This window comes from Salvia hispanica, chromosome 2, assembly GCF_023119035.1.
Source record: "Salvia hispanica cultivar TCC Black 2014 chromosome 2, UniMelb_Shisp_WGS_1.0, whole genome shotgun sequence".
NCBI classification, from domain to species: domain Eukaryota; kingdom Viridiplantae; phylum Streptophyta; class Magnoliopsida; order Lamiales; family Lamiaceae; genus Salvia; species Salvia hispanica.
This window is the reverse complement of record NC_062966.1, coordinates 12,356,184-12,380,549: the sequence shown is the minus strand read 5'-3', so window position 1 is coordinate 12,380,549 and position 24,366 is coordinate 12,356,184. Positions and strand designations below refer to the sequence as shown.

At 36.0% G+C, this 24,366-nt stretch overlaps 4 protein-coding genes and 1 pseudogene across 6 annotated transcripts; 3 read left to right on the top strand and 2 right to left on the bottom strand.

The window, feature by feature from the left end:
- The first annotated feature begins 2,837 nt into the window (after positions 1–2,837).
- Positions 2,838–4,046, top strand: LOC125208007 (putative germin-like protein 2-1). The gene is made up of 2 exons (XM_048107547.1): positions 2,838–3,029; positions 3,416–4,046. Exons 1-2 carry the CDS (start codon positions 2,912–2,914, stop codon positions 3,937–3,939), a joined length of 642 nt encoding a protein of 213 aa, XP_047963504.1. The 5' UTR covers positions 2,838–2,911; the 3' UTR covers positions 3,940–4,046.
- A 522-nt stretch (positions 4,047–4,568) lies between these two features.
- Positions 4,569–5,707, bottom strand: LOC125207775 (putative germin-like protein 2-1). 3 transcript variants are annotated; one of them, XM_048107253.1, is made up of 3 exons: positions 5,688–5,707; positions 5,284–5,372; positions 4,569–5,146 (listed from the first exon to the last, which is right to left on the bottom strand). In XM_048107253.1, the coding sequence occupies exons 1-3, from the start codon at positions 5,705–5,707 to the stop codon at positions 4,611–4,613; spliced, it is 645 nt and encodes a 214-aa protein (XP_047963210.1). In that variant the 3' UTR covers positions 4,569–4,610. The 3 variants fall into 3 exon arrangements, with proteins under 3 accessions (XP_047963210.1, XP_047963209.1, XP_047963208.1); XM_048107252.1 differs by lacking the exon at positions 5,688–5,707 and having other exon boundaries at positions 4,569–5,152; positions 5,284–5,398; XM_048107251.1 differs by lacking the exon at positions 5,688–5,707 and having other exon boundaries at positions 5,284–5,398.
- An 11,022-nt stretch (positions 5,708–16,729) lies between these two features.
- On the top strand, positions 16,730–18,040 carry LOC125207936 (putative germin-like protein 2-3). The gene is made up of 2 exons (XM_048107457.1): positions 16,730–16,925; positions 17,405–18,040. Exons 1-2 carry the CDS (start codon positions 16,808–16,810, stop codon positions 17,947–17,949), a joined length of 663 nt encoding a protein of 220 aa, XP_047963414.1. The 5' UTR covers positions 16,730–16,807; the 3' UTR covers positions 17,950–18,040.
- Positions 18,041–18,125: 85 nt separating this feature from the next.
- On the bottom strand, positions 18,126–19,064 carry LOC125207753 (putative germin-like protein 2-1). The gene is made up of 2 exons (XM_048107228.1): positions 18,944–19,064; positions 18,126–18,800 (listed from the first exon to the last, which is right to left on the bottom strand). The coding sequence occupies exons 1-2, from the start codon at positions 19,056–19,058 to the stop codon at positions 18,265–18,267; spliced, it is 651 nt and encodes a 216-aa protein (XP_047963185.1). The 5' UTR covers positions 19,059–19,064; the 3' UTR covers positions 18,126–18,264.
- Positions 19,065–20,751: 1,687 nt separating this feature from the next.
- Positions 20,752–21,589, top strand: LOC125207843 (annotated as a pseudogene).
- The last annotated feature ends 2,777 nt before the right edge of the window (positions 21,590–24,366 follow it).

The following is a 24,366-nucleotide window of genomic DNA, read 5'->3' as shown; positions in this document are numbered from 1 at the left end:
AAGGACTTGGGGCTAGACCTGCCCAAAGTTTATCAAACCGGCGGTTAAAATCGAAACCGTAACCATCGGTTACAGTTCCGAACCGAAACCGTGAGAATTTACCCAAACCGAAACCGTTGATTTTTGAACCGTGGTTCGGTTCAGGTTCAAAAATTTTTGAACCGAAACCGTGCCGGAACCGCCGGTTCCGCGCGGTTTCATACCGGAACCGCGAAAAACCGCCGGAAAATCGTGAAATCAAGCCGGAACCGTAAAAAACCGGCGGTTTGGAACTGTGAAAAACCATAAAAAAAAACTGTCGGAAAACTGTCGGTTCGGAACCGAAACCATAACCGCGAAACACCCTCGCGGTTCGGTTCCGGTTCAACAATTTCCAAAATCGGAACCGCCAGTTCCGAACCGTAACCGCCGGTTCCTGAACCGTGGGCACCTCTACTTGGGGCATCTAAAGTATTTTTTGAGAGTTGAAGTAATGAGGTCACCACACGACATATTTATAAATCAAAAGAAGTACATATTAGATCTTTTGGCAGAAACAGGGATGGTGACTGCAAGCCTGCGGAAACTCGCATAGCGCTGAACCACGGCTTGAAAAGATTTGAAGGATCAGCATTGACAGATCGTAGAAAATATCAACGGCTGTTGGGGAAATTGATCTATCTGTCACATACCAGACATGATCTAGCCTATGCTGTAAGCGTTGTCAGCCAGTTAATGCATCATCCTCAGACCGATCACATGGAAGCAGCAATAAGAATTGTGAGGTATCTAAAGGGTGATCATGGAATTATGTTCAAGAAGAATGATCACTTGGAAATTCATGGCTACACAGATGCAGAATGGGCACGAAATCCGGTTGACAGAAGATCTACCGCTGGATACTTTGCATTTGTTGGAGGAAACCTAGTGTCGTGGAGGAGAAAGAAACAAACATTCGCGGCATTATCAAGTGCAGAAACTGAATTTAGGGGAATTAGAAGTGGCCTGACTGAAGTGTTGTGGTTAAGAATGGTTATGAACGAGTTAGGCATGTTATCTCCCAAAACTTACCAACTTTTTGTGACAATAAAGCTGCAATTAATATCTCCGAGAACCCGGTCCAACATGACAAAACTAAACACATAGAGGTTGATCGGCATTTCATCAAGAAAAACATTGAAGCTGGGATAGTTGCATTTCCATTCGTTCGATCTGAGGTCAGTTGGCAGATATCTTAACCAAAGCAGTGGGCACGAAGAATTATGTGAATCTACTTGGCAAGTTAAGTATCGGAAATCCCGTTACTTAACTTGAGGGGGAGTGTTAGAAAGGGAATATGGGAGGATCAAGATTATGGGAAAGGAGGTTTTTTAGGGTCTCAAGGGAATATATCATGTTATAGTTCCAAGTTCATATTTTCCTAGACATATTTAATGTTCTGGTCCTATAAATAGGAGTGTAAAACGTACTTTCTCCGTCCACGAAAAATAGGACACATTGTGAATTGCACAGATTTTAATGTGGAATTGGTAAAGTAAGAAAGAAGGGAAAAAAGTAAGAGAGAAGTAGTGTTAGGCGAATGTGAGGTCTATATTATTAGTAAGAGAGAAGTAGTGTTAGGCGAATGTGAGGTCTATATTATTAGTAAGAGAGAAGTAGTGTTAGTGGAATGTGGGGTTCATATTATTAGTAAGAGAGAAGAGAAAAAAGTAAATATGCTCTATTTTTCGTGGACAACCAAAAATAACAAATGTGCTCTATTTTTTGTAGACGGGAAGAGTATCTTTTATCATAAAAAAAAACAAAATACAAAATCAGTTCAATACAAACAATAGTAATCAATCAATCGGGTTATAAATCCATAAAAATAGCATAAATTAAATCATTTAGTAAGACAGTACTCCCTCCGTCCCAAGGAAGATGACCCCTTCCTTGGGCGGCACGAGATTTTATGCAATTTTATTTTGTGTGTTGAGAGGAGAGAGTAAAGTAAGAGAGAGAGAATAAAGTAGAGATAAAAGTGTTTCCATTTTAAATAATGAGTCATGTTGGTTGGGACAAACTAAAAACGAAAGTGGGTCATCTTCAATGGGACGGAGGGAGTAATATTTAAAATAACTCATGGTGAACATGTGAAAGCCACGGGCCCACGGCTTTGTCCCGCTTGAGTTCGACTTGACGACCACTGCTCACGACATTATACATGTGGGAATAGTTGGATGAATCCCCCTTTTGTGGAGGGTCTACTCTTTTTCTGAATAAAGTTTAGAACTTTTTTTCCAAAAAACACATCAGTTTGGACGATTGACGCAATATGTTGGTTCATTCATACGTCATTATTATATTTATTTTATAAAGTTGTATTCATTTCAAAATTGAAAACATTATAATATACAATAAAATTTATTCAATTATAAGCACTAAGAATATGATGATTATAACATCCAATTATGCGCATTATTAAGCACTAAGATAAAGCGAACTTAGTGTTCGAAATGACCATCATGTCAATTAGTGCTTAATTGAAGGAAAAATAATTGTAGTATTAATATTTTCCTAGCGTGTTGAAACTAGGTATTCATTCGATATATAAATTATTACAGATAATTAATTTTGACTTGCTTCAGAATTAATCATACAAATTAAGAGGCAAACCCATTCTCAATACGAACAATTTCTATATTAAGTTTATTTAATTAGCTCATTAATCTTCTGTTATAAAATTAATTTGATAGCGCAATATACCTCTTTCTATTTGTTACAATTTCGATAAGAACCTAATTAAGGCAGCAGTTCGTACAGTAGCATTGCATGATTGCAATCATATTGTTGATCAAACCTCTATAAAATCAATCTTCTTCATCTCTACTCTACAACCTAAACTAAGCTTTCTTGATCAGTAATAAATTTAAAAAATCATCACGAATTCAAAATGGCTTCTAGTGCTATTTTGTTGATCACATTAGCCCTCATCAATTTCATTTACACCTCCTTCGCCTTCGACACTCGTCCTCTCCTAGATTTCTGCGTTGCACGTTCAAATGGAAAAGGTAACTAACTAAACCTCCTCATCATTACATTTTATACGAAACTTGAATTTGAGACTTGGTCTTTAAACATTAAGCTTCGTCTGATAGGGTAGATGGATATTAGTACATAAAACAATCTACTAAGGACATTTTTTAATGCAGTTAAGGACGCTAATTTGTGTTTCTAACTATACCACAGACGATTAAAAAAATGTCGTTATTGTTAGTATCTCAACTAAAATTAGAGGACGCAAATAGAATCGTCCTTAAAATAGAACACTTTCTTTTGCGTTCTAAATTGTAGTTATTATTAAAAAATTTCTACTCAAATAATTGCGTTTCAATTTTTGTGTCATTAAAAGTTAAGTTTTTTTTACGGAGCCAAAAATGTTTGACAAATACTCCAGCATGCAAGGACCCGAAAGCAGTTACTGCGAACGACTTCTTCCTCAGCGGTCCGCAGAAGCCCGGAAACACCTCTAATCCGAACGGCGTGTCCATCAACTACGCGTCAGCAGCCACGGTGCCAGGGTTCAACACTCTGGGGCTGGCACTTGCGCGGGCAGAGTTTGCGGAGAATGGCTACTTCCCGCCACACACGCACCCTAGGGCGTCAGAGGTCATCTACGTGGTGGAAGGCGAGGTGGAGGCCGGATTCATGAGCTCGACCCCGCAAAACAAGTATTACAGCAAAATTCTGAAAAAGGGCGATGTGTTCATCATTCCAATGGGGCTGGTTCATCACGTGCGGAATGTGGCAAAAGGAAAGAGTGTCTTAACCGCCACCTTCAACAGCCAGAATCCCGGTTTCATTAATCTCCCCAACAATATATTGGCGGCCAAGCCTGCCGTCGACACCGCTTTTCTGGCCCAAGTGTTTCAGCTGGACCAGAAAACCGTCAAAGATTTGCAGAACAAGTTGTGGCTTTAATCCTAATTATGTTAAACCCGATCCTCTGTTACTTTAATTCAGCCGCTTGTTAATTTGTGTAACGATATTCCAGTTTAATTTTCGAATGTTAATATATTTCATGAATATTTTAAAAAACAACTGTCAAATTAAAATTTAAGGATGGAGAGTAGCCGAGTAGAACAGCAGCGTCACCTTCGGTAGCCAAACCCTGAACATGTCATGTCACCCCAAACGTACCTTAATTATTTACTTTAGAATTTTTTTAATCAAATCATGAAGTCTTTTATTAGTTCCTTCTAGAATTTAGATTTTATATTTAAGGATGATCTTTAGACGAAATCATTAAGCAAAAGTAATTATTCTGTTTAATTTACTCGTCATTTATTCATTCTCTAATATCTTCACAACTCGCACCTTATTCCCTATTCAACTTTGAATAGGAGTTCTTGTTTTCAAGGTTCTAGCTAGTTGCAATCATACTATTTGCTAACGAATAAGACAAAAGAATCGAATTTCATTTAGTGTCACTCTCACTCATGTTTGCATACAAAATCAAGAAATAAAGTGCTAATTGAGCAACAAAACTGAAAGAAAACAGAAGCCACAAAAACAAAAAAACTACAACAAAAAAGTTCACAAAATAATATTGGGACCAAATAACAGAGGATCTTGTTTGCTGATTTGGATTCCTAGAATTTGGCCTGGAGCCGATCTACAACAGTCTTGTCCACCTGGAAGGCCTTGGCGAGAATATCACTACTAATATCGGGCTTGGACCCGAAAACAGCGTTGGCAATGGTGATAACTCCAGGATTCTGGCTGCTCAATGCAGCTATGGCAACCGCATTTCCTGTTCCAACGTTGCGCTGGAAGTGAATGAGCCCGACCGGAAATACAAAAACATCGCCTTTGTGGAGTGTTTTGGTGATGAGGGTGTTGTCGGGATTGGAGGTCACAAAGCCCACTAGGAGGGATCCCTCAATCACGGTCAGGATCTCAGTGGCTCTCGGGTGTGTGTGTGGTGGATTGATTCCCCATGGCGCGTAGTCAATACGCACCATTGAGATTCCCAGGGTGTTGAGCCCTGGCAACTGGGCTACAGACACCGGGGTCACCCTCGACCCGTTAGGATTGGAGGTGTTCCCGGGCACATGCAGCCCACTGAAGGAGAAATCGTTTGCAACTACTGAAGCAGGGCTTTTGCAAGCTTGCCCATTCACTCTTGCTGAAACTCAAAGTCAAAACAAGTCAACATTAATTACTACTCGTAGGAGTATTACATTTAATTGTAAGCTAAAATTTAACGTTATCATTTCTATATGCACATGCCATTATGCCAATGAAATAGAAGGATGATCACACCTGAGTTAGTAGGATCTGCGACGCAGAAATCCTGCAACGGGCTTGGCTCGAAGGCGAGTGCAAGAATGGTCAAAGATAGGGCTATCGAGCTAAACAACAGTATGTTCATCGCCATGATCAATCAAACACAAGATCAATTTTTTCTTCAAATTTCAGAAGGGGATGTGTTTAGTTGAAACTCAAAGTCAAAACAAGTCAACATTAATTACTACTCGTAGGAGTATTACATTTAATTGTAAGCTAAAATTTAACGTTATCATTTCTATATGCACATGCCATTATGCCAATGAAATAGAAGGATGATCACACCTGAGTTAGTAGGATCTGCGACGCAGAAATCCTGCAACGGGCTTGGCTCGAAGGCGAGTGCAAGAATGGTCAAAGATAGGGCTATCGAGCTAAACAACAGTATGTTCATCGCCATGATCAATCAAACACAAGATCAATTTTTTCTTCAAATTTCAGAAGGGGATGTGTTTAGTTGTGAAAGCTAATTACAGAAGCTCTGAATTTATAGAATTCCCATGCAAATATGCAATATTCAATTCGATTATACACTTGTCTTTACTCTTGAACAATACTTGAGAAAGCCGACTTCTTAATCTTACATGGGAAATGTTACCAAAATTATAATTAGATGCTTGAGGCCAGGCGGCTTGCTAATATTTAGAAATGGTCAAACCTAATAATTATATGTACAATTATATATAATTAACATGATGGCCTAATCCATATTTTAGTATCCTCCCCTTCCATCAGTTGAATCATTCAAAATTGTGCTTATTAAACCTTATTGCTAATTCCTGAATGAGATCCATGTGTCAAGTTTAAGATTTTGCCCATGTAATGATAAATTTGGTGCTTACTTAAATCGAGAGCATTTTATACTAGCTATTAGTACAAAAACGTACCAAATAACCAAAAAAAAAAGAACATACGGAGTATATTACTTTTTTTTTTTTGTGTCTACATTTTTTAAACAAAACCATTCAATACATAACCAAATACATGCATGATTTTCATTTTCTTCCAAGCATTATAGAGCATGGGTAACTCAGTCCACAATTCAATCATGTTATCATGCACCTCTAATAGTCAAACCACAAAACCAACAACATATTCTAAATCAGGGCTCAAACAAATCACAACTTGATATTTTACTTTATCTAATTTATGGAGTAGTATTTATTTATTTTTAATATTTGAAAATATAAATAAATAACTCAAATATACATTAATTAAATGCCAAAGTATATAATTACGATTCCTAAAATTTTAAATTAAAAATTTAGTATTGCATTATTAAAATTTCTGAGTATTACATCTAAGGAATTTACAATATTTTAAAGATAATAGCAGGCCTGCACTGCAATCCGTTCAACGTGCAAAGCGAGTAGCAAAATAGCGGAATTCATGGAAAAATTATCTTCATTTCCATCCATTGGTATATTCGTTAATTTATGAGAGAGATAATTTGTCTCATATATCTGCTCATTTTGATTGTATGGATATGTACCTCCTATAGTTCATATGCCAACGGGTCCAGCACCCTTTCGTAATATAAGAGCAAAATTATTTGCATGCAGGGGCTTAGCGCAGTTGGTTCCGGAGGAGCAGATATTGCTACAAGAGCAAAATTATTTATATGGAAAGAGCGTTAGGATTAGTATTTAATTATTAAGCTTTACAAATAAGTTTATCAATTGATTATGGGATGAGCTCATGGAGGTGGTGTAGCATAGGATATGATAGGATGTGAATTTTCTGAGGAGACTTTGGGCGACAGGGCACTACATTTTAGGATCGGGAAAATTATCGAAATATTAATATATCGGCCTTATTGTACTGAAAAAAATACTAATAATACCAAATTTTTAGTATATCGTGATTTTTGGTATGTTATGATTTCTTACCGAAAGATTTCGGTAAAATAATAATATGAATTTTCATATAAAGCGGCATATTGAAATTCAATATATAGCGTAAATTAAGGTATATACCGTAATTTTAGTGCATTAGTGCGCTATATTGCTAACTCACCCTTAAATTTGCTAACTATAACTAAATGATAGACATTGGATCATTAAATCAAGGCACAAGATCATTCAGTCACGTGTATCAGTACAATATACTCCCTCCGTCCCTGAAAGTCTGTCACTTATTTCCATTTTCGTCCGTCCCTAAAAATTTGTCACCTTTCACTTTTACCATTTTTTGTAGTGGAACTTACATTCCCCTAACTCATTCTCACTCATATTTATTACAAAACTATATAAAAAGTAGGACTTACATGCCACTAACTTTTTCAACTCACTTTCTATATACATTTCTTTAAACCCGTACCGGATCAAATGGTGACAAATTATAAGGGACATAGGGAGTATAAAAAATGTCGATTAGGGGTATTACTTTTTATTAACAAAAAAATAGTTATAACTAACTTATAAAAAATATCTCAAAACTTTAAAGAATTATAACTATCTAAAATTATAGTATTTTCTTTTACCGGAATAATCCTGCTCGACCGAGTCTGTGGATTAAGGTCGAAATATTTATAATCTCCACTTCCAGCATGTAATAAATATTTTTTAGCTTGGAGTTCAAACCGCGGACTAACCTGCAACCCTACCGAGCCAACCGCATAACTTGCTAATCCGAATGGGCTAACCTGTATAGCCTGCTTTTGTATTCGAGCGGTGAAATTATAGCACTAGCCCATTAGTTTTATTGGATTATTCAAATAGGCCCATGAGTTTTGGATTAGATTGATATCCCTAGTCGAAGCTCTATGGATAACAGAGTCATCTTTATAGTTATTTTGGCATAACTATTGAAAGTAATCAAGTTTTCTAATAAAAAAATATTCAAATTGATTTGTGAATATAGTACTCCATCTATCCTATAATAGATGACACACTTGGAAATTGGCAAGAAATTTTAGGTGATGTTGTTTTATGCGTTTGGTGGACAGAAAGAAAATAATATATTTATATTAATGTGAGAGGAAGTTTTTTCCGAAAATGGAAATGTGACATATTTTATCGGACAAACTAAAAAGGAAAGTGTGACATTTACTATGAGACAGAGGGAGTACTATTTAATGAAATTTCATTTCCTTTCTTTTTGTACATATATTATCATGTACTCACTTTGTCCCACACTAAATGGAACATTTTTTATTCGGCATTAGATTTAATATAATGTTATTTTGTCAGAGCATCTCTAAGGGGAGAGGTAAATGAAGATGTAAAGATATAACTACCATATTAACCTTTTTTCGTAAAATATCATTCTCCAAGGGAAGAGGTATTTGAAAAGGTATTATATGTTTTTACATTTTGAAGATGTATCTTTACCTCTCCATTAAAATTATATAACTATCATATTTGTCTTCTTTTCATGAAAAACTATCCTCCAAAAGGAAAGTATTTGAGAAGGTATTAAACTTTGTGTTTTTTTAATGCATTTTGTACTATTATTTATTTTTTAGAAAATAATTTACCATTCTATATATTTTTTTCTTTTTGGAATGTGTTATTTTTTGGAAGAGTATATTTCACTTTTTAAGAAGGTAAATACACGATATACATTTTCTATATACCTTCTGTCCTTGGAGATGCTCTTAGCTAAATCAATTTAAAAAAAAGAATAAGAGATAGAAAAGATAGAGTGATGTTTTTTTTTTTTTTTAAATGTCAAATGGATATCCAAAAAAAAATGTGTCACTTAGATTGAATCGAGCGAAGTATAAAACTTTTGAAATACTTTACAAATGTTTGCTACGCTAATGCGGAAAAGATCCTTAGAAAGTAGGGAGTAGGAACGCACTCCTAGCCATCAAGATAAATTCTCTCGTAAAACAAATGTTTGAAAGAAACCATAGAAAACAGGTAGATTAATTGTTGGATGATATGTCTCAATGGGACTTGCATGATTTCTAAGCTGCTAATCCTGAAAATTGGGAACATGTGATTCTATGAACAAATATGGGCCGCTCACTAGCACGGGCCAATCAATGTTGGCCTTCAAATATGCTCTTGAATTTGTACATAGCTACTATGCCAAACTTGATTATTTTGTAAATATACTTGGTTTAACTAAATTTGATTAATATGGATATTGGATCCTCTTATAATACTTATAATATCATAATTCAAAACTAAGACTAAATCTATACACCTTTAAAATATTCAAAACTAAGACTAAATCTATACACCTTTAGATTTTAAAATGAGTAGATGAGATTAAAGTTTACAAATTTCAATAAATATTAGACAAAATATCAACAAAAGGATAATATCGTCATTATGTTATCATATGATAATTATTGTGAGTTTTTTTTTTATATCAACATAGTGTATTAGAAATATCAACAATATGACATCAGGATTTCAACACAAGTACAAGAAAATATCAACACAGTTCATTGATATTTATACCTACACTATATTGAGATTCTTTTTTTGCATTTGTTGATAAAAATCTGCTTATCAAACATGTACGAAAACTGGAAAACTGAAATATAAATGATCAAATTTCATCACCCGAACATCATCGGAACATATGCAATTGACATCTCGTTGGAATCTTTATAAAATTATCTTTAATTTGATATATTTTTTGTAAAAAATAATTCAAATCGAGAAAGTTACATAAATTTAAAGTTTTGAGATGAATTTAATAAAAGAAAATTGACATTAATATCCTTCAAATTTATTTACTAATTATATAAATTTAAAATATAATTCACTTGACATTATTTTAACTATTGGATCTCTTAATCTAGTAACTAAGAATTAGTCTTAATTTTGAATTGATAATTACTACCTCCATCCCTAAAAGTTTGTCCCATTTTTTCATTTCCATATATCCTCCAAAGTTTGTCTCATTTCACTTTTTACCATTTTTGGTAGTGGACCTCATATTCCACTAACTCATTCCTACTCACATTTTATTATAAAACTAATATATAAATGTGGGATCCACAATCCACTAACTTTTTCAACTCACTTTCCATTACATTTCTTAAAACTAGTGCGGAGTGAAAGTGGTACAATATTTGGGGGACGAGGGTAGTAGTTAGCAATTGGCACTAGCTATAAATTCAATTTACAAATTTGAACTCACGTTGTTTAAATAGTACTTAGAGCATCCGCAGCGGTGAACCGCTGCTCGCCGCTGGCACGACGCTGCTCGATGCATCGAGCACGTCTGTGCCAGCGAGCACTCTGACGTGGCGCGACGGGATTGGCCAACGGCATAGCCATTGGCATTTTAAACTTTTCTTTTTTTAAAAAAAATCGTTTTTAATTTAAAAAGCGAAAAAAAAAATATTCCCACTTCCCAAAAAATTATATCTATTTTCTTCCCACTTATATATTTTTTTTTCAATTTTTTCCCCAAAATTCACATTTTTCATCTATAAATACCCCCACTTCCACACCTCCGGCTCCGGCGATCACCCCTTCGACTCCCGCTGTTGGAACCATGATTGGTTCGACTCAGAGCCATTCCCTAGTCCAGAAACGCAATTTTCGGCCCCTCCTCAAACCCAAGGTTCTCAAGTTCCGGGTGGCAATCAGTCTTATCCGGTGCACGACCAAGATTCCCTCGATGGGCGATACCGGTGGGCACCCGAACCCAAATCGGGCGGCTCTGAAACTACTCCTCCTCCTCCTCGTGGCATTCGAACCTCGTACACTCCAGCGGAGATGGATGTGTTATTCAAAGACTATTTGATCATCTCCGAAGATCCTGAGTTTGACACGAACCAAACCGGGGATAGATTTTGGTGGCGCGTCTCTCGTCGTTACAATGAAAACCGGCCGGTTGGAACCATCATGCACAATGAGAGTATGGTGTGCAATGCCATATACAGAGCCAACGACGAAATCCAAAAGTTCCAGGGGTATAATCTCCAGGAAGAGCGAATGGCGGGGAGCGGCAAGAGCGAGCTCGACATCATCAGTGCCGCCTTGGAGACCTATCAATCCTTGAATATGAAACCGTTCAAGTACCTCAATTGTTGGCAGGAGTCGCGCCATCATCCGAAGTACAAGGGAGACGTAGTATCCTCCTCCAGCTCCTCCAGCAAACGGTTGAGGTCGGTAGCCCTATCCGACGGCGTCTCGGATGAGGTGGCTACCTAGCTTGCCGGAACTAACTTGGGTAGCCCCGAATCTGGTCCGAGCAGTTCCCGCAGGCCGCAAGGAAGGAAGAAGGCGACGGCCAACTACCGTCGCGCTCCCGCTCCCTTTGTGTCACCTCAACCCTCGACCAACTCGTTGTGGACCCTCTTGGGTCAACTCAATGCGGCCGATAGGTCTAACATGACTCCGACCAACTTGCAACACATGTGGCAATGATAGAGGTCTCCGAAGAACATTGGGAATAGAGGACTAGTCTTCCACGGGGTTATTTTTTAGTCTTTAATTATGTATTTTTAATTTGTAGAATGTTAATTATGTATTTTGTTATATTCCAGGATTTTAATTATGTTTTATTTTTTAGGATTTTAATTATGTAATTTTTATTTTTTAGAATTTAATTATGTAATTTTAATATTTTTATATTGTAGAAATGTTTTTCATAATTGAAGTATTTAATTTGAATAATAGAATGGTGGGACCCTTGAGCTTGTCCTTGCGGAAGAGCATGGATGTGGGTGTTGTGCCATTGCCTAAGAACAGGGAGTAAAAGTGGGTCTGGGCCCACGTCCGTGCTCTTGCCAAAGAACACGAATGTGGATGCTCTTAGAGCATCCGCAGCGGGCTCTTGTCTGTCTGTGCCAGCGGCACGGACCGCCGCTGCGAGCAGTCCGTCCGTGCCACCGGCATGGCGCTGCCCTTAAATAAGAGCACGTCCGTGCCGCTGAGCAGCCTTACGTGGCATCTCTTGATTGGCCAACGGAATAGCCGTTGGCAAATTCAATTTTTTCTTTTATTTAAAAAAATAAAATAAAAAATAATTTAAAAAAATGTTTTTAAATAAAAAAAATATTTTCCCACTTCCCAATAAATTATATCCGCTATCTACACATTTTAATTTATTTTTCAATTTTTTAATCCCAAATTCACATTTTCATCTACAAATACCCCCACTTCAACACAAAAAAAATCCCACCACACTACACAATTCTCATCTATTTTATCATCTAAATTCTCTCATCTATTTTCTCATCAATTCTCATCTATTCTCTCATCTTTTTTCTTCTATTCTCTCATCTAAATTCTCACCACACTACACAATGTCCGGCTCCGGTGATCACCCCTCCGGCTCCACGGTTGGAACCACGATTGGTTTGGCTTCTAGTCATTCCCTAGTCGGGAAACGCAATTTTCGACCCCTCCTCAAACCCAAGGTTCTCAAGTTCCGGGTGGCTACCGGCCTTACCCGGTGGATGACCAAGATGCCCCCGATGGACGATACTGGTGGGCACCCGAACCCGGATCGGGAGGGAGCGGCAGCTCTGCTCTTACTCCTACTTCTACTCCTACTCATGGTACTCGCACCATGTACACTTCGGATGAGATGATGCAGATGTTCAAAGCCTTCTTGGCAGTCTCCGAAAATCCAGACGTTGGCACGAACCTAAGCGGGAAACGTTTTGGTGGAACCATCTATCGCAATGATAGTATGGTGCACAATTGCATCTACAGAGCCAACGACGCAATCGGTAAGTTCTAGGGGTATCACCTCCAGGAATAGCGGTCGGCGGGGAGCGGCAAGAGCGAGCTCGACATCATTAGTGCCGCCTTGGCGACCTACCAATCCTTGAACTTGAAACCGTTCAAGTACCTCACTTATGGCAGGAGGCGCGCCATCATGAGAAGTATAGGGGTGGCGTAGTAGCATCCTCCTCCAGCTCCTCCAGCAAACGGTCGAGGTCGGTAGCCCTATCCGACGGCGCCTCCGATGATGTGGCTACCCAGCTTGTCGGAACTTACTTGTGTAGCCCCGACGTTGGCCCGAGCAGTTCCCAGCCGGCCGCAAGGAAAGAAGAAGGCGATGGCCAACCACCGTCGCGCCCCCGACTCCATCCGTCCCCGCTCCCTTTGTGCCACCTCAACTCCCCGACCAACTCGTTGTGGACCCTCTTGGGTCAACTCAATGCGGCCGATAGGTCTAGCATGACTCCCGGCCAACTTGCAACACATGTGGCAATGATACGACGTCTCCGATAAATATTGGGGATAGAGGACTAGTCTTCCACGGGGGTATTTTTTAGTCTTTAATTATGTAATTTTTATTTTGTAGGATTTTAATTATGTATTTTTTTTATTTTCTAAGATTTTAATTATGTAATTTTATTTTTTAGGATTTTATTTATGTAATTTTTATTTTTTAGGATTTTAGTTATGTAATTTTTATTTTTTAATGTATTTTTATATTGTAGAAATGTTTTTAGTAATTTAAGTATTTAAATTGAATAATAGAATGGTGGAACACTTGAGCTTGTCCTTGCGAAAGAGCACGGATGTGGGTGTTGTGCTCTTATCTAATGACAGGGGGTAAAAGTGGATCCGGGCCCACCTCCGTGGTAAGAGCACGGATGAGGATGCTCTTAGTATTATTCATTCACAAGCTAATTAAAAAGTCAAGTTGCCCTTCTTGACAAGTGATACAACAATAATACTCCGTCCGTCTCACAAAAGATGTCACATTTATGGGACGACACGAGATTTTAGGAGGATTTGTTCTGTGTGTTAAGTGGAAAGAGAAAATATAATATTTATATTATTGTCAGAGAGAATTTTTTCAAAAAATAAAAATGTGATATTTTTAGTGGGATAAACTAAAAAGAAAAGTGAAACATCTTTAATGAAATGGAGTGAGTATTATACATTCAGACTTCACATCATTATTAAGTCAGCCACATGATTGAGTCAAAAGTAACGAATCCAAAACCAAAACTAAATTAGCTAAATAAAATTTTTACACGAAATATTAACTCTTTAATTTCTAACATACATTTGACATATAAATATGAAACAAGAGACACCAAAACCGATGAAAATAAGTAACTAAAACAAAACCAACTGCAATAAAGTGGATCAATAACAATCTTAACCCAATAAGGTCTGAATTCAACTCAATTCAACTTGAATTCAGCTTGAAATTATCAAGTTTCTAATGGATCAATCCGATAAAACATGAACCTAATAAAATTTGACTCAAACTCATTAATTTTGTGTGTGTTTATATCAAATTTTCACATCATATCAAAAATTGTCAGTCATAACATCTCTCCTTCATGCTTGGCATATATTTGACTCTCACAATCAAATACTCTTTTCATCAACTTAGAAACTGTATATATTTGCTTCTATTTTCCAACTATAATATTTTTCATCAAATATTTCAAACAAGAGGTCTTATTTGTCTACGAAAAGGAACTAATTGACCAAGACTATTCTTCTTTACTAGTCTATCAAAACTTAATGCTCCTTGCCCCATGACTAGTTCCAACTGATTGAAACCTATGAACAACGCTCTTTTATTTGTCAATTGGTTGTCTATAGTTAAATTTATAACCCTTCTTTTAGAATAAGGAATGCGTCACCAAAGTTAAAAAATGAAATAGCAAATCGAAAGAAGGAAATTGTTTTTGAGCACCTCATTTCTTTTCATTTAGGCTTCAAATAAGTAGCCATATACTCTCTTCGTTTTCCAAAATTAGAGGCACAAATTTTAATACGAAATTGGTAAAATATGAGAGAAAAATAGAAAAATAATTGAAATAGTGTATAAAATGAAAAACATTTTAAAAATGATAGAATGTGAAAAACATTCCATAAATAGAAAGTGAAATAATTTTGTAGTACGAACTAAAATGACAAAATGACAGTAGTATTATATTTTAAGGACGGATGGAGTATTATACACACAATAATATTTTATTTTTTAGTCACATAATTAACTTTATAAATTATGGAATATGTATTGGATTTTTCATCATTCAACTGAAAATAAATTCGCAAAAGAATATGTTAACTCAAAACAACCAATTCAATTGGAAAATTTTAATTTCCAAACAATAAAAGAAGGTTCCAATTGAATCGTGACTTAATTTTAATTGAACATTGTATAAGAGCTTAAAACGGTAGGGACGCATTGTCTACGGTCAAATGATGAATTGTCTACGTAAAATGGAGCTTCAATTCCATATATGTAAATATTTGTAGTATTCAATTATTGATCTAATTACTAGAATACATGAAGTTTCAAAACTGATGATTTACAATTATGGATAATTAATACAGAAACTATTGATATTCTAAATTATTCTTTTTCATGTCTTCCTGATCTAGAACCTCAACTACGTCCTTAATCCTTTAATTAGTTGTGCATGCAAATGCCACTTATACCTGTGGGTTATGTCAGGTTTTGAGCCGTTTTGGTGTTACGCGTCAAATTGATCAATAAATATTGATTTATCGATAAAATAATTTTAAATCTTTCATACTAGTACTTCAAATCTTATCACGTTAGAACCCGTTGTTAGAAATTTGGCTTTCACGTGACTAATTTAATATTTATGATTATCTTTTAGTTGACCAATTAAAGTGATCTATTAAAAATTAAAATTTTGGATTAAAAGTGTATTTATTTGTTATGGAAATAAGTATAGATATCATATGAAATTTTCTATTTGGTGAGAAACGAAAAGAAAATAAAGGGTTTTATATTTATATAAATATAAGATTAGGTTATGGTCCCAGACGTCAGAAGAACATTCGATATCTCTGTATTCTCTCGGCAGACTATTTCGAAGAATGTCTCTGATTGTTTGGAAGATCCATAGCCGCTGCAAAGCAATTCCACTGTTCAATTTATTATGGATCAAGGTACACTTTCAGTCTACAGTTTCTACTCCTTCTCCGCTGTTCTTGGTTAATCATCATAGAGAGTTTTATGTAATTTGTTCACTCAATTATTTCAACATCGCTTGGCTTCCAATGATAGTGATCCAATTTTTAGTCACAATCCCAATATCACTGTGGAGATCAAATTCAGACCTCCAAAGGTGGAGCTCAGCTGATTAAGTGCTCAGCCATGGCCCACGCTGTAAGCGCCAACGGCGGCCACTTCATCATATCAATCCATCTCGTTTGTTTTAATTGTCATATTTTACACTATTATTATTCTTTAAACATTTGTTTCTTATTCTTTTAGTACTTTGTTTTCTGGTGTTTCTCCATTGTTCTGTTTTTTTACTTGTTTCTATCCACCAGAATAGTCAACAAGTGATGTAATTCCATTTTGTTTGTGCATGTATGATAATGGAGGAATATATGTGGTACACAAAAAACAACACTATATGCATATATATACACTCAAAAGGAGATTAAGACAATACTATAACATTCCAAAGTTAATAAAAAAGCTAGTAGTAGATTTCATGTTTATATCTTATGCTCCACCAACCGAATAAAAATAACTTAAAATTTGTATGTCATTGACCTTTCTTGGTTTAAAATACCTATAAAATAGGGTGCTACAAAATACAATAGGTAAACTAAAAATGATTTTCAAAGTCATCATATTTAGCACTTTGTCCCTAAATTTGTTGTGCGTCTTCACCTTGGCCTTCGATCCACGCCCCCTACAAGATTTCTGCGTTGCAGATCAGACAAGCTCAGGTACTGCCTTCATTCCTTTACAAAATCATTGATATTTTTTTTCTATTTTTCCATAATTCCGTTATATAATTATAAGTGATCAATTTCATTTTTAATAGAAAGCAGTCCGGAGTATTACCCTCTTCTATTTTATTCTTTCTTTATTTTTCTGTTTTGTTACTATATCTATTACTACCTCTGTCCCTGAAAATTTGATACATATTACCATTTCGGTCCGTCCCTGAAAATTTGATACACTTCACTTTTACCATTTTTGGTAGTGGACCCATATTCCACTAACTCATTCCTACTCACATTTTATTATAAAACTAATACTTTAAAAGTAGGACTCACATCCCACTAACTTTTTCAACTCATTTTCCATTACATTTCTTAAAATCCGTGTCGGGTCAAAGTGTAACAAATTTTGGGGGACGGAGGTAGTAATTTGTTAAGAAGCCCGTGCCGAAAAGAAATTAACCTCGTGTAATTATTAACAGCAAGATTAAGTGGCGCGCGAGCATGCAAGGACCCCACCAAGGTGGAAGCAGACGACTTCTTCTTCAGAGGAGGACTGCATCTGGCTGGAAACACGTCAAACCCGACGGGGTCTGCCTCCACCACCGTGGCAGTGGACCAGATCCCGGGGCTCAACACAATGGGGTTGATATTACTGCGCGTGGATTTGCGGCGGAATGGCTCTTTTCCGCCGCACATCCACCCAAGGGCCACTGAGCTGGTGACGGTTCTAGAAGGTTCCATGGAGATCGGGTTCGTTACCTCCCACCCCGGTTCCAACAAGCATTTCAGCAAAGTTGTTAGGAAAGGGGACGTGTTCGTCGTCCCCGTGGGGCTTGTCCATTACGCGCGTAATGTCGGCAAAGGGAAGGCCGCCGCCTTGGTGGCCTTCAATAGCCAGCATCCGGGCTTCATCTTCGTTCCAAGCGGCGTTTTTGGGACCACGCCGCCGATTGATGCCGGTTATCTTGCTAGTTCGTTTATGCTGGATCAGAAAATCGTGGAAGATCTTCAGAAAAAGTTTTAGAAGCTTAATTTACTCTTCTGTTCGTCTCAGAATTTCTGTATATGAACTACTTCACGTGGTTTTAATTAAATTATGAGCATTTTGTTTTTCATATCGATTAAATTGGAACACTTAAAATCGAAATTTCATTTAGTCTCACGTTTGCATACAACATCAAGAGAAAAATTGGTAATCTAGCATCAAACAAACTGAAACAAAACAGAAGCCACGCGCAGAGAAAGCTAAGTAATTAAGGGAAAAAAAGAGACAACATGAAAGCACACAAAAATAATATTGGGACCAAATAAGAGAGGATCTTGCTTTTAATCTGGATTCCTAGAATTTGGCCTGGAGCCCATCTACAACAGTTTTATCCACCTGGAAGGCCTTGGCGAGAATATCAGTACTAATATCGGGCTTGGACCCAAAAACAGCATTGGCAATGGTGATAACTCCGGGATTCTGGCTACTCAATGCAGCTATGGCAACCGCATTTCCTGTTCCAACGTTACGCTGGAAGTGAATGAGCCCAACTGGAAACACAAAAACATCGCCTTTGTGGAGTGTTTTGGTGATGAGGGTGTTGTCGGGATTGGAGGTCACAAAGCCCACTAGGAGGGATCCCTCAATCACGGTCAGGATCTCAGTGGCTCTCGGGTGTGTGTGTGGTGGATTGATTCCCCATGGCGCGTAGTCAATACGCACCATTGAGATTCCCAGGGTGTTGAGCCCTGGCAACTGGGCTACAGACACCGGGGTCACCCTCGACCCGTTAGGATTGGAGGTGTTCCCGGGCACATGCAGCCCACTGAAGGAGAAATCGTTTGCAACTACTGAAGCAGGGCTTTTGCAAGCTTGCCCATTCACTCTTGCTGAAACTCAAAGTCAAAGTCAAAGCGAGCCAACGTTAATTACTAGTAGGAGTACTACATTTAATGGTAAGGTAAAATTTACCATTATCATTACTAAATTAACACACATGCCAATGAAAATATGAAATGGAAGGGATGATCACCTGAGCTAGTAGGATCGGCAACGCAGAAATCCTGCAACGGGCTTGGCTCGAAGGCGAGAGCAACAAAGGCCAAAGATAGGGCGATTGAGCTAAACAAGAGGATGTTCATTGCCATGATCAGTCTAACTCAAGATCAATTTTAACTTCAAAATTTTAAAGGGGATGTGTTTAGTGGTGAAAGCTAATTACAGAAGCTCTCAATTTATAGAATTCCCATGCAAATATGCAATATTCAATTCGATTATACACTTGTCTTTACTGTTGAACAATACTTGAGAAAGCCGACTTCTTAATCTTACATGGGAAATGTTACCAAAATTATAGCTTGTGTTTAGAATTAAATGTTTGTATATGGTGAAAACTAATAATTATATGTGCAATTATATATAATTAATTAACATGATGGCCTAATCCATATTTTTATATGCTCCCCGTCCATCAGTTGAATCATTCAAAATTGTGCTTAATAATACATACGGCTAATTCCTGAATGAGAGCCATGTGTCAAGATTAAGATTTTGATCATGTAATGTAAAATTTGGTGTTTATTTAATCGGAGAGCCTTTGAATACTAGCTTATAGAAAACCAAATACGAAAAACAAGATAGATTTTTTCTTAATTTTTTAATTGTTTTTACATAAAACCATTCTATCATTAGCAAAAACATGCAAGATTTTAATTTTCTTCATGCATTGGTATCTACTCCACAATGCAATCATGTTATCATGCTCCTCAAATAGTCAAGCCACATATTTATGATCAATGGTTATTATTTAAGGAATTTAACATATTCCTTTTTCCATTTATTTTTGAAAGATAGCAGGCGCGCAATCCGTTCAAGTTTTCAACATACAAAGAGAGTAGCAATAGCTAATTAAATTTATGGAGGAAATATCTTCAATTCCTATCCATTGTCCCTTGGTAATTCGTTTATTTATGATAAAGATAATTTGTTTCATATACCTTCTCAATTTGATTGTGTTGATATGTACCCCCTACGTTCATAGTGAAATCGGGTCCAGCTCCCTTTCATATTATAAGAGCAAAATTATATTTATTTATAATGAACTAATAACATACTTATAATGAACTTTAGATTTTTAAATTACGACGTTATTGTTTTTAAATCTCTAAATTCCCTATATTAAACTATAAATAAAGTTATAATGAACTCGGCGTTATTTAATAATGATGTGTTTGACGTTTAGCGTTTAAAACTAGTTTGGTATATAATACAATCCGATGAAAAAAATACTTAATATACATTTATTTAATTATTTATATCGTGAGCTTTAATCAGCCACACGATCTTTTTGTACTCAAGCTTAATTTCGATTTTATTTTTCGTATATCGAAAATTATGCTATAATATGTAAAAAAAAATTAAGATCAATTTATAATCAATTCGTTATTGGGTCTTTTGATTCCTAAACAAATTCAGCTTAGTCATTAATTTCGGAATTATGTGTTTCCCTTCGGTCCAAGAACTAAGAATTAGGAAATTAGCCAACAATTTGTCCACAATTCTGATATTAATAATCTAACGATGTCTTAATGTTTGAACCTTTCTTCAATCATGATAATTTCAAATCCTTATCCATTCTCATATAGTATTACATTAATAAACGTACAAAAATATTAATATTTCTTAAGACGGCAACGACGTGGTTTAGAAACAACAAATTTAGTGCATGAAAAATGCCTATATATACTTTGGTTATCAACTCAATATTCAATAACAAGCAATAGCTCCATAATTGTATTTCCTACTCTCAATATTTTCATTTCTTCCAAATAAAAATTTAGTATGTCGAGTAGGTTTCTCTTGTTGAGCACCATTGCTCATTGTATAATCTGCACTGTCTTCGCCTTCGAGCCAAGTCCGTTACAAGATTTTTGCGTCGCTGATTCCACAAGCTCGGGTAATTTGATGATATCTTGACTTAATATACTGTATGATTTTTTTTTATCAATAACCAAAGAGGAAAATTGTCTTATGGTTACTCATTACATATGATTAAATTAGTAGTTATTGATCATATATGCTCATCAATTACATGTAGCAAGAGTGAATGGGCAAGCATGCAAGAGCCCATCATCAGTTGGAGCTGCGGACTTCTCCTTCAGTGGACTCCACATTCCCGGAAACACCTCAAACCCTAACGGCTCGAGAGTGACCCCAGTCAGTGTGGCCCAATTGCCTGGGCTCAACACCCTCGGCATCTCCATGGTGCGTATTGACTATGCACCGTGGGGAATAAACCCTCCTCACACTCACCCAAGAGCTACCGAGATCTTGACAGTCGTTGAGGGTTCGCTTCAAGTAGGGTTTGTGACCTCGAATCCTGAGAATAGGCTCATCACGAAGACCCTACAGAAAGGGGATGTCCGATTGGACTGATTCACTTCCAGCGGAATGTGGGGACTAAAAATGCAGTTGCTATAGCTGCATTGAGCAGCCAGAACCCCGGGGTGATCACCATTGCTAATGCGGTTTTCGGGTCCAAGCCTGACATTAGTAGCGATATTCTCACCAAGGCCTTCCAGATTGAGCCCAGCCTTGTGCACAACTTGCAAGCTAAATTTTAGATACAATTGATTAATTGCATGTGTTTCTGAGTTTTCCTTTTGTTTTAATTTACTGCTTTTGTTTGCTGCTTCCTTCACTTTTATGTAATCTACAACTTATTTTCGCTATTCATGTTGATGATGACACTATTTTCATTATATGTGGGCTAATTATGTTAGCATGTCAAAATTTTAGTACTCCCTCTGTACACAAGAGTATGCATTCTTGGTTTGGCACGGGTTTTATATAATCAAATTAACCGCACAACTTTCAAAAATATAGTTGTATATCTAATATTTATGCACGCACACCAGCTGGTGCGCTAGTGTAAATTAAATTCAAGATTTAGCAAATTTGGTTGAAAAGATGTGTGGAAATAGAAAGACATAAATTATGGATAAAACACTTAATATTCCAGAAGGTACGCCCAATATTCTGTCTCGATTTCGCCATTATTTTTAATTTTTAATAAATGATTAAATGGTAGTACTAGTGGAGTATGATTTTGGTGTAGTCATGGCGTAGAACCGTTGAAGGGGCTTCGACATCAACCGTCATAAACGCCTAATTACCACTTCAATTATCTATTTCCGCACCTAGCTACTTACTACTACTTTTTTTTCGTTTAAGTTGAGTTGTAAAGTAGTAGAGTATTTTTTTCGGTAAATTTAGCTCTCATTCTCCTATACTCCTATTGGTTGGAAGAACAATGTAGACTTTAAAAATTTATACTACCACATTCAATTCATATTTATGGCATTTTAGAATTCTACTGTGTGGGCTTGGGCTATCTATGAAGTGGTCCAGAGGGAAGCCCACGGCTACAATGGGCCTGAATTGGACCTAAGACATTTTCAGCATCATATATTCTTGTCATCTAAAGATTATACCACCAAAAACATAAACCAAAAATAGGTGTGGTTGTGTACTAAAGAAACCAAGAATTTGCAGTAATTACGATAGGGACGTTAGTGTTGGATTATCATAATATGAAGCATGATAAAATTGAACTATATTTCACGTTTTGTGTTGCTTTTGCACTTTTTCCTATCCCTTTTAAATCAGGCTGTCATTACTATATTAGTCTTCACACATGTGACCCAAGTTCACTTTTTCATGTTGCATTTTGCAACTTCTTATAACATATTCGTGTTATTTATTTGCAAAATATAATACTACTAGTAGTTTATCTTCCTCATTTCCATTGTCTTGATATGTACTTTCCATGTTCATAGTGAGCTCCCTATCAATATCATAGTATAGGAACAAAATTATACTACTAGTATTCATTTTATATTGAGAGAACGTTAGTAATTATTTAATTATAATTGAGCTTTGGAGTATTTCATTTGACTATGGGATGAGATTGTGCAGGTGGTGTTGCATATCAAAGGATAGGATAGGATTTGGTCACGAGTTGTATGTGTTTAGAAAACTACACTGCCCTCACAATTTAGTACTCTTAGTTCGTACAAAACTACAGTTGTATATTGACATAATTCATTTTCAAACTCTTTTTAAAGTTCCCAAAAAATGAAAAAGCGTGCGGGAAAAAAGCATGCGAAATTGGATGAAGTCAACTCGGATTAAGTACCTAAAATTAAAAGTAATTTAGCAAACTATTTTGTGGAATGAATCAAGTTTTTTTGTACCAAAGCTTATGTGTGGGAGCTCATCATGCGCTCAAGAGTAATCGGTATAGCGTACAACTCATCTATTTTGGAGTTATATAATAAAATGATATAAAATTAATCCTATTACTATCATATTTTATTTATTTATTTATCATGATAAGATATTAATTAAGGTGATTAAATATAATTAAGCTCTTAAAATGCACGTCTTCTGTGTATTCTTTGCTCCGTCGACCATGCGCTCCACGAACACTAGAGATGTGCTCTTTTTTTTGGAAAATAAAGGGCATGAATATTATATATATATATATATATATCTTATATATATTCAATTCAAATGGTATAAATTTGATGGATTGTATATAATGTAGGAGTACTAAGTAACTTGGTTTTTTTTGGGCATCTTTATAACTTATTAGTGTAATTTTGATGTGAAATATCCCAAAATGCAAATATTTGATCTTAATATATTAACTAGTAGTTGCTCTATCATTATAATTTATTAGTAATATGCATACTCCTTCATTCTTTTAAAAATAGCAAGTATTTCTGTTTTGGTACATTCCTTAAATTTGTACGATTTTAAATTGAACAGCATATTATCCATACACATTATTTTAATTCTATCATTAGAATTAATAGTTTAATATTTATGTATCTCAATATTCACTAACCCTACATATAAACACTACTAATAATATAGATCACATAATCCACCGACACTATTCATTTATCTTTGTTTTTTGTTTTTTTTTTTTAATTTATCAATTGCACATTAATCATTAAACTTTTCAAAACTGTTATTTTTAAGGGACATAGGACTATTATTTAATCTCAAAATGTCATAAGTTTCTTGCCAACACAACCAAAAAAGCACCTGTATTCACATGGATAAGTGACTTTCTTACCATATTTACCTCCGACAAAATATTAAGATATGAACATTTGAATTTGTCTTTTCTTTTCTTCAGCGTTCACCAATCTTCATGTTGCACTAAATACTCATAATATGACCATTTGTATTTTTGTAATAATCAGGAAAAAATGGTTAAAAATGTCAAAATAGTCGTGGCGGCCGTGGATCTTTGTCAGCAATCAGCATTGACTTTAAAGATAACTGAAAATGTTAATGATCCACTTTCAACCAACAACTATAATATTTTTATTTTATTTTTCATATCAAATATAAAATATAAACTATCGATGCAAGTTTCTAATA

Excerpts from the sequence above, each read along its gene's own strand:
- LOC125208007 (XM_048107547.1), top strand. The coding sequence starts at position 2,912 with ATGGCTTCTAGTGCTATTTTGTTGATCACATTAGCCCTCATCAATTTC. Across the intron at positions 3,030-3,415 it reads TGCACGTTCAAATGGAAAAG|CATGCAAGGACCCGAAAGCA; the intron begins GTAACTAACTAA and ends CAAATACTCCAG.
- LOC125207775 (XM_048107252.1), bottom strand. The coding sequence starts at position 5,398 with ATGGCGATGAACATACTGTTGTTTAGCTCGATAGCCCTATCTTTGACC. Across the intron at positions 5,153-5,283 it reads CGCAGATCCTACTAACTCAG|TTTCAGCAAGAGTGAATGGG; the intron begins GTGTGATCATCC and ends TTTGACTTTGAG.
- LOC125207936 (XM_048107457.1), top strand. The coding sequence starts at position 16,808 with ATGATTTTCAAAGTCATCATATTTAGCACTTTGTCCCTAAATTTGTTG. Across the intron at positions 16,926-17,404 it reads TGCAGATCAGACAAGCTCAG|CAAGATTAAGTGGCGCGCGA; the intron begins GTACTGCCTTCA and ends AATTATTAACAG.
- LOC125207753 (XM_048107228.1), bottom strand. The coding sequence starts at position 19,058 with ATGGCAATGAACATCCTCTTGTTTAGCTCAATCGCCCTATCTTTGGCC. Across the intron at positions 18,801-18,943 it reads TGCCGATCCTACTAGCTCAG|CAAGAGTGAATGGGCAAGCT; the intron begins GTGATCATCCCT and ends TTTGAGTTTCAG.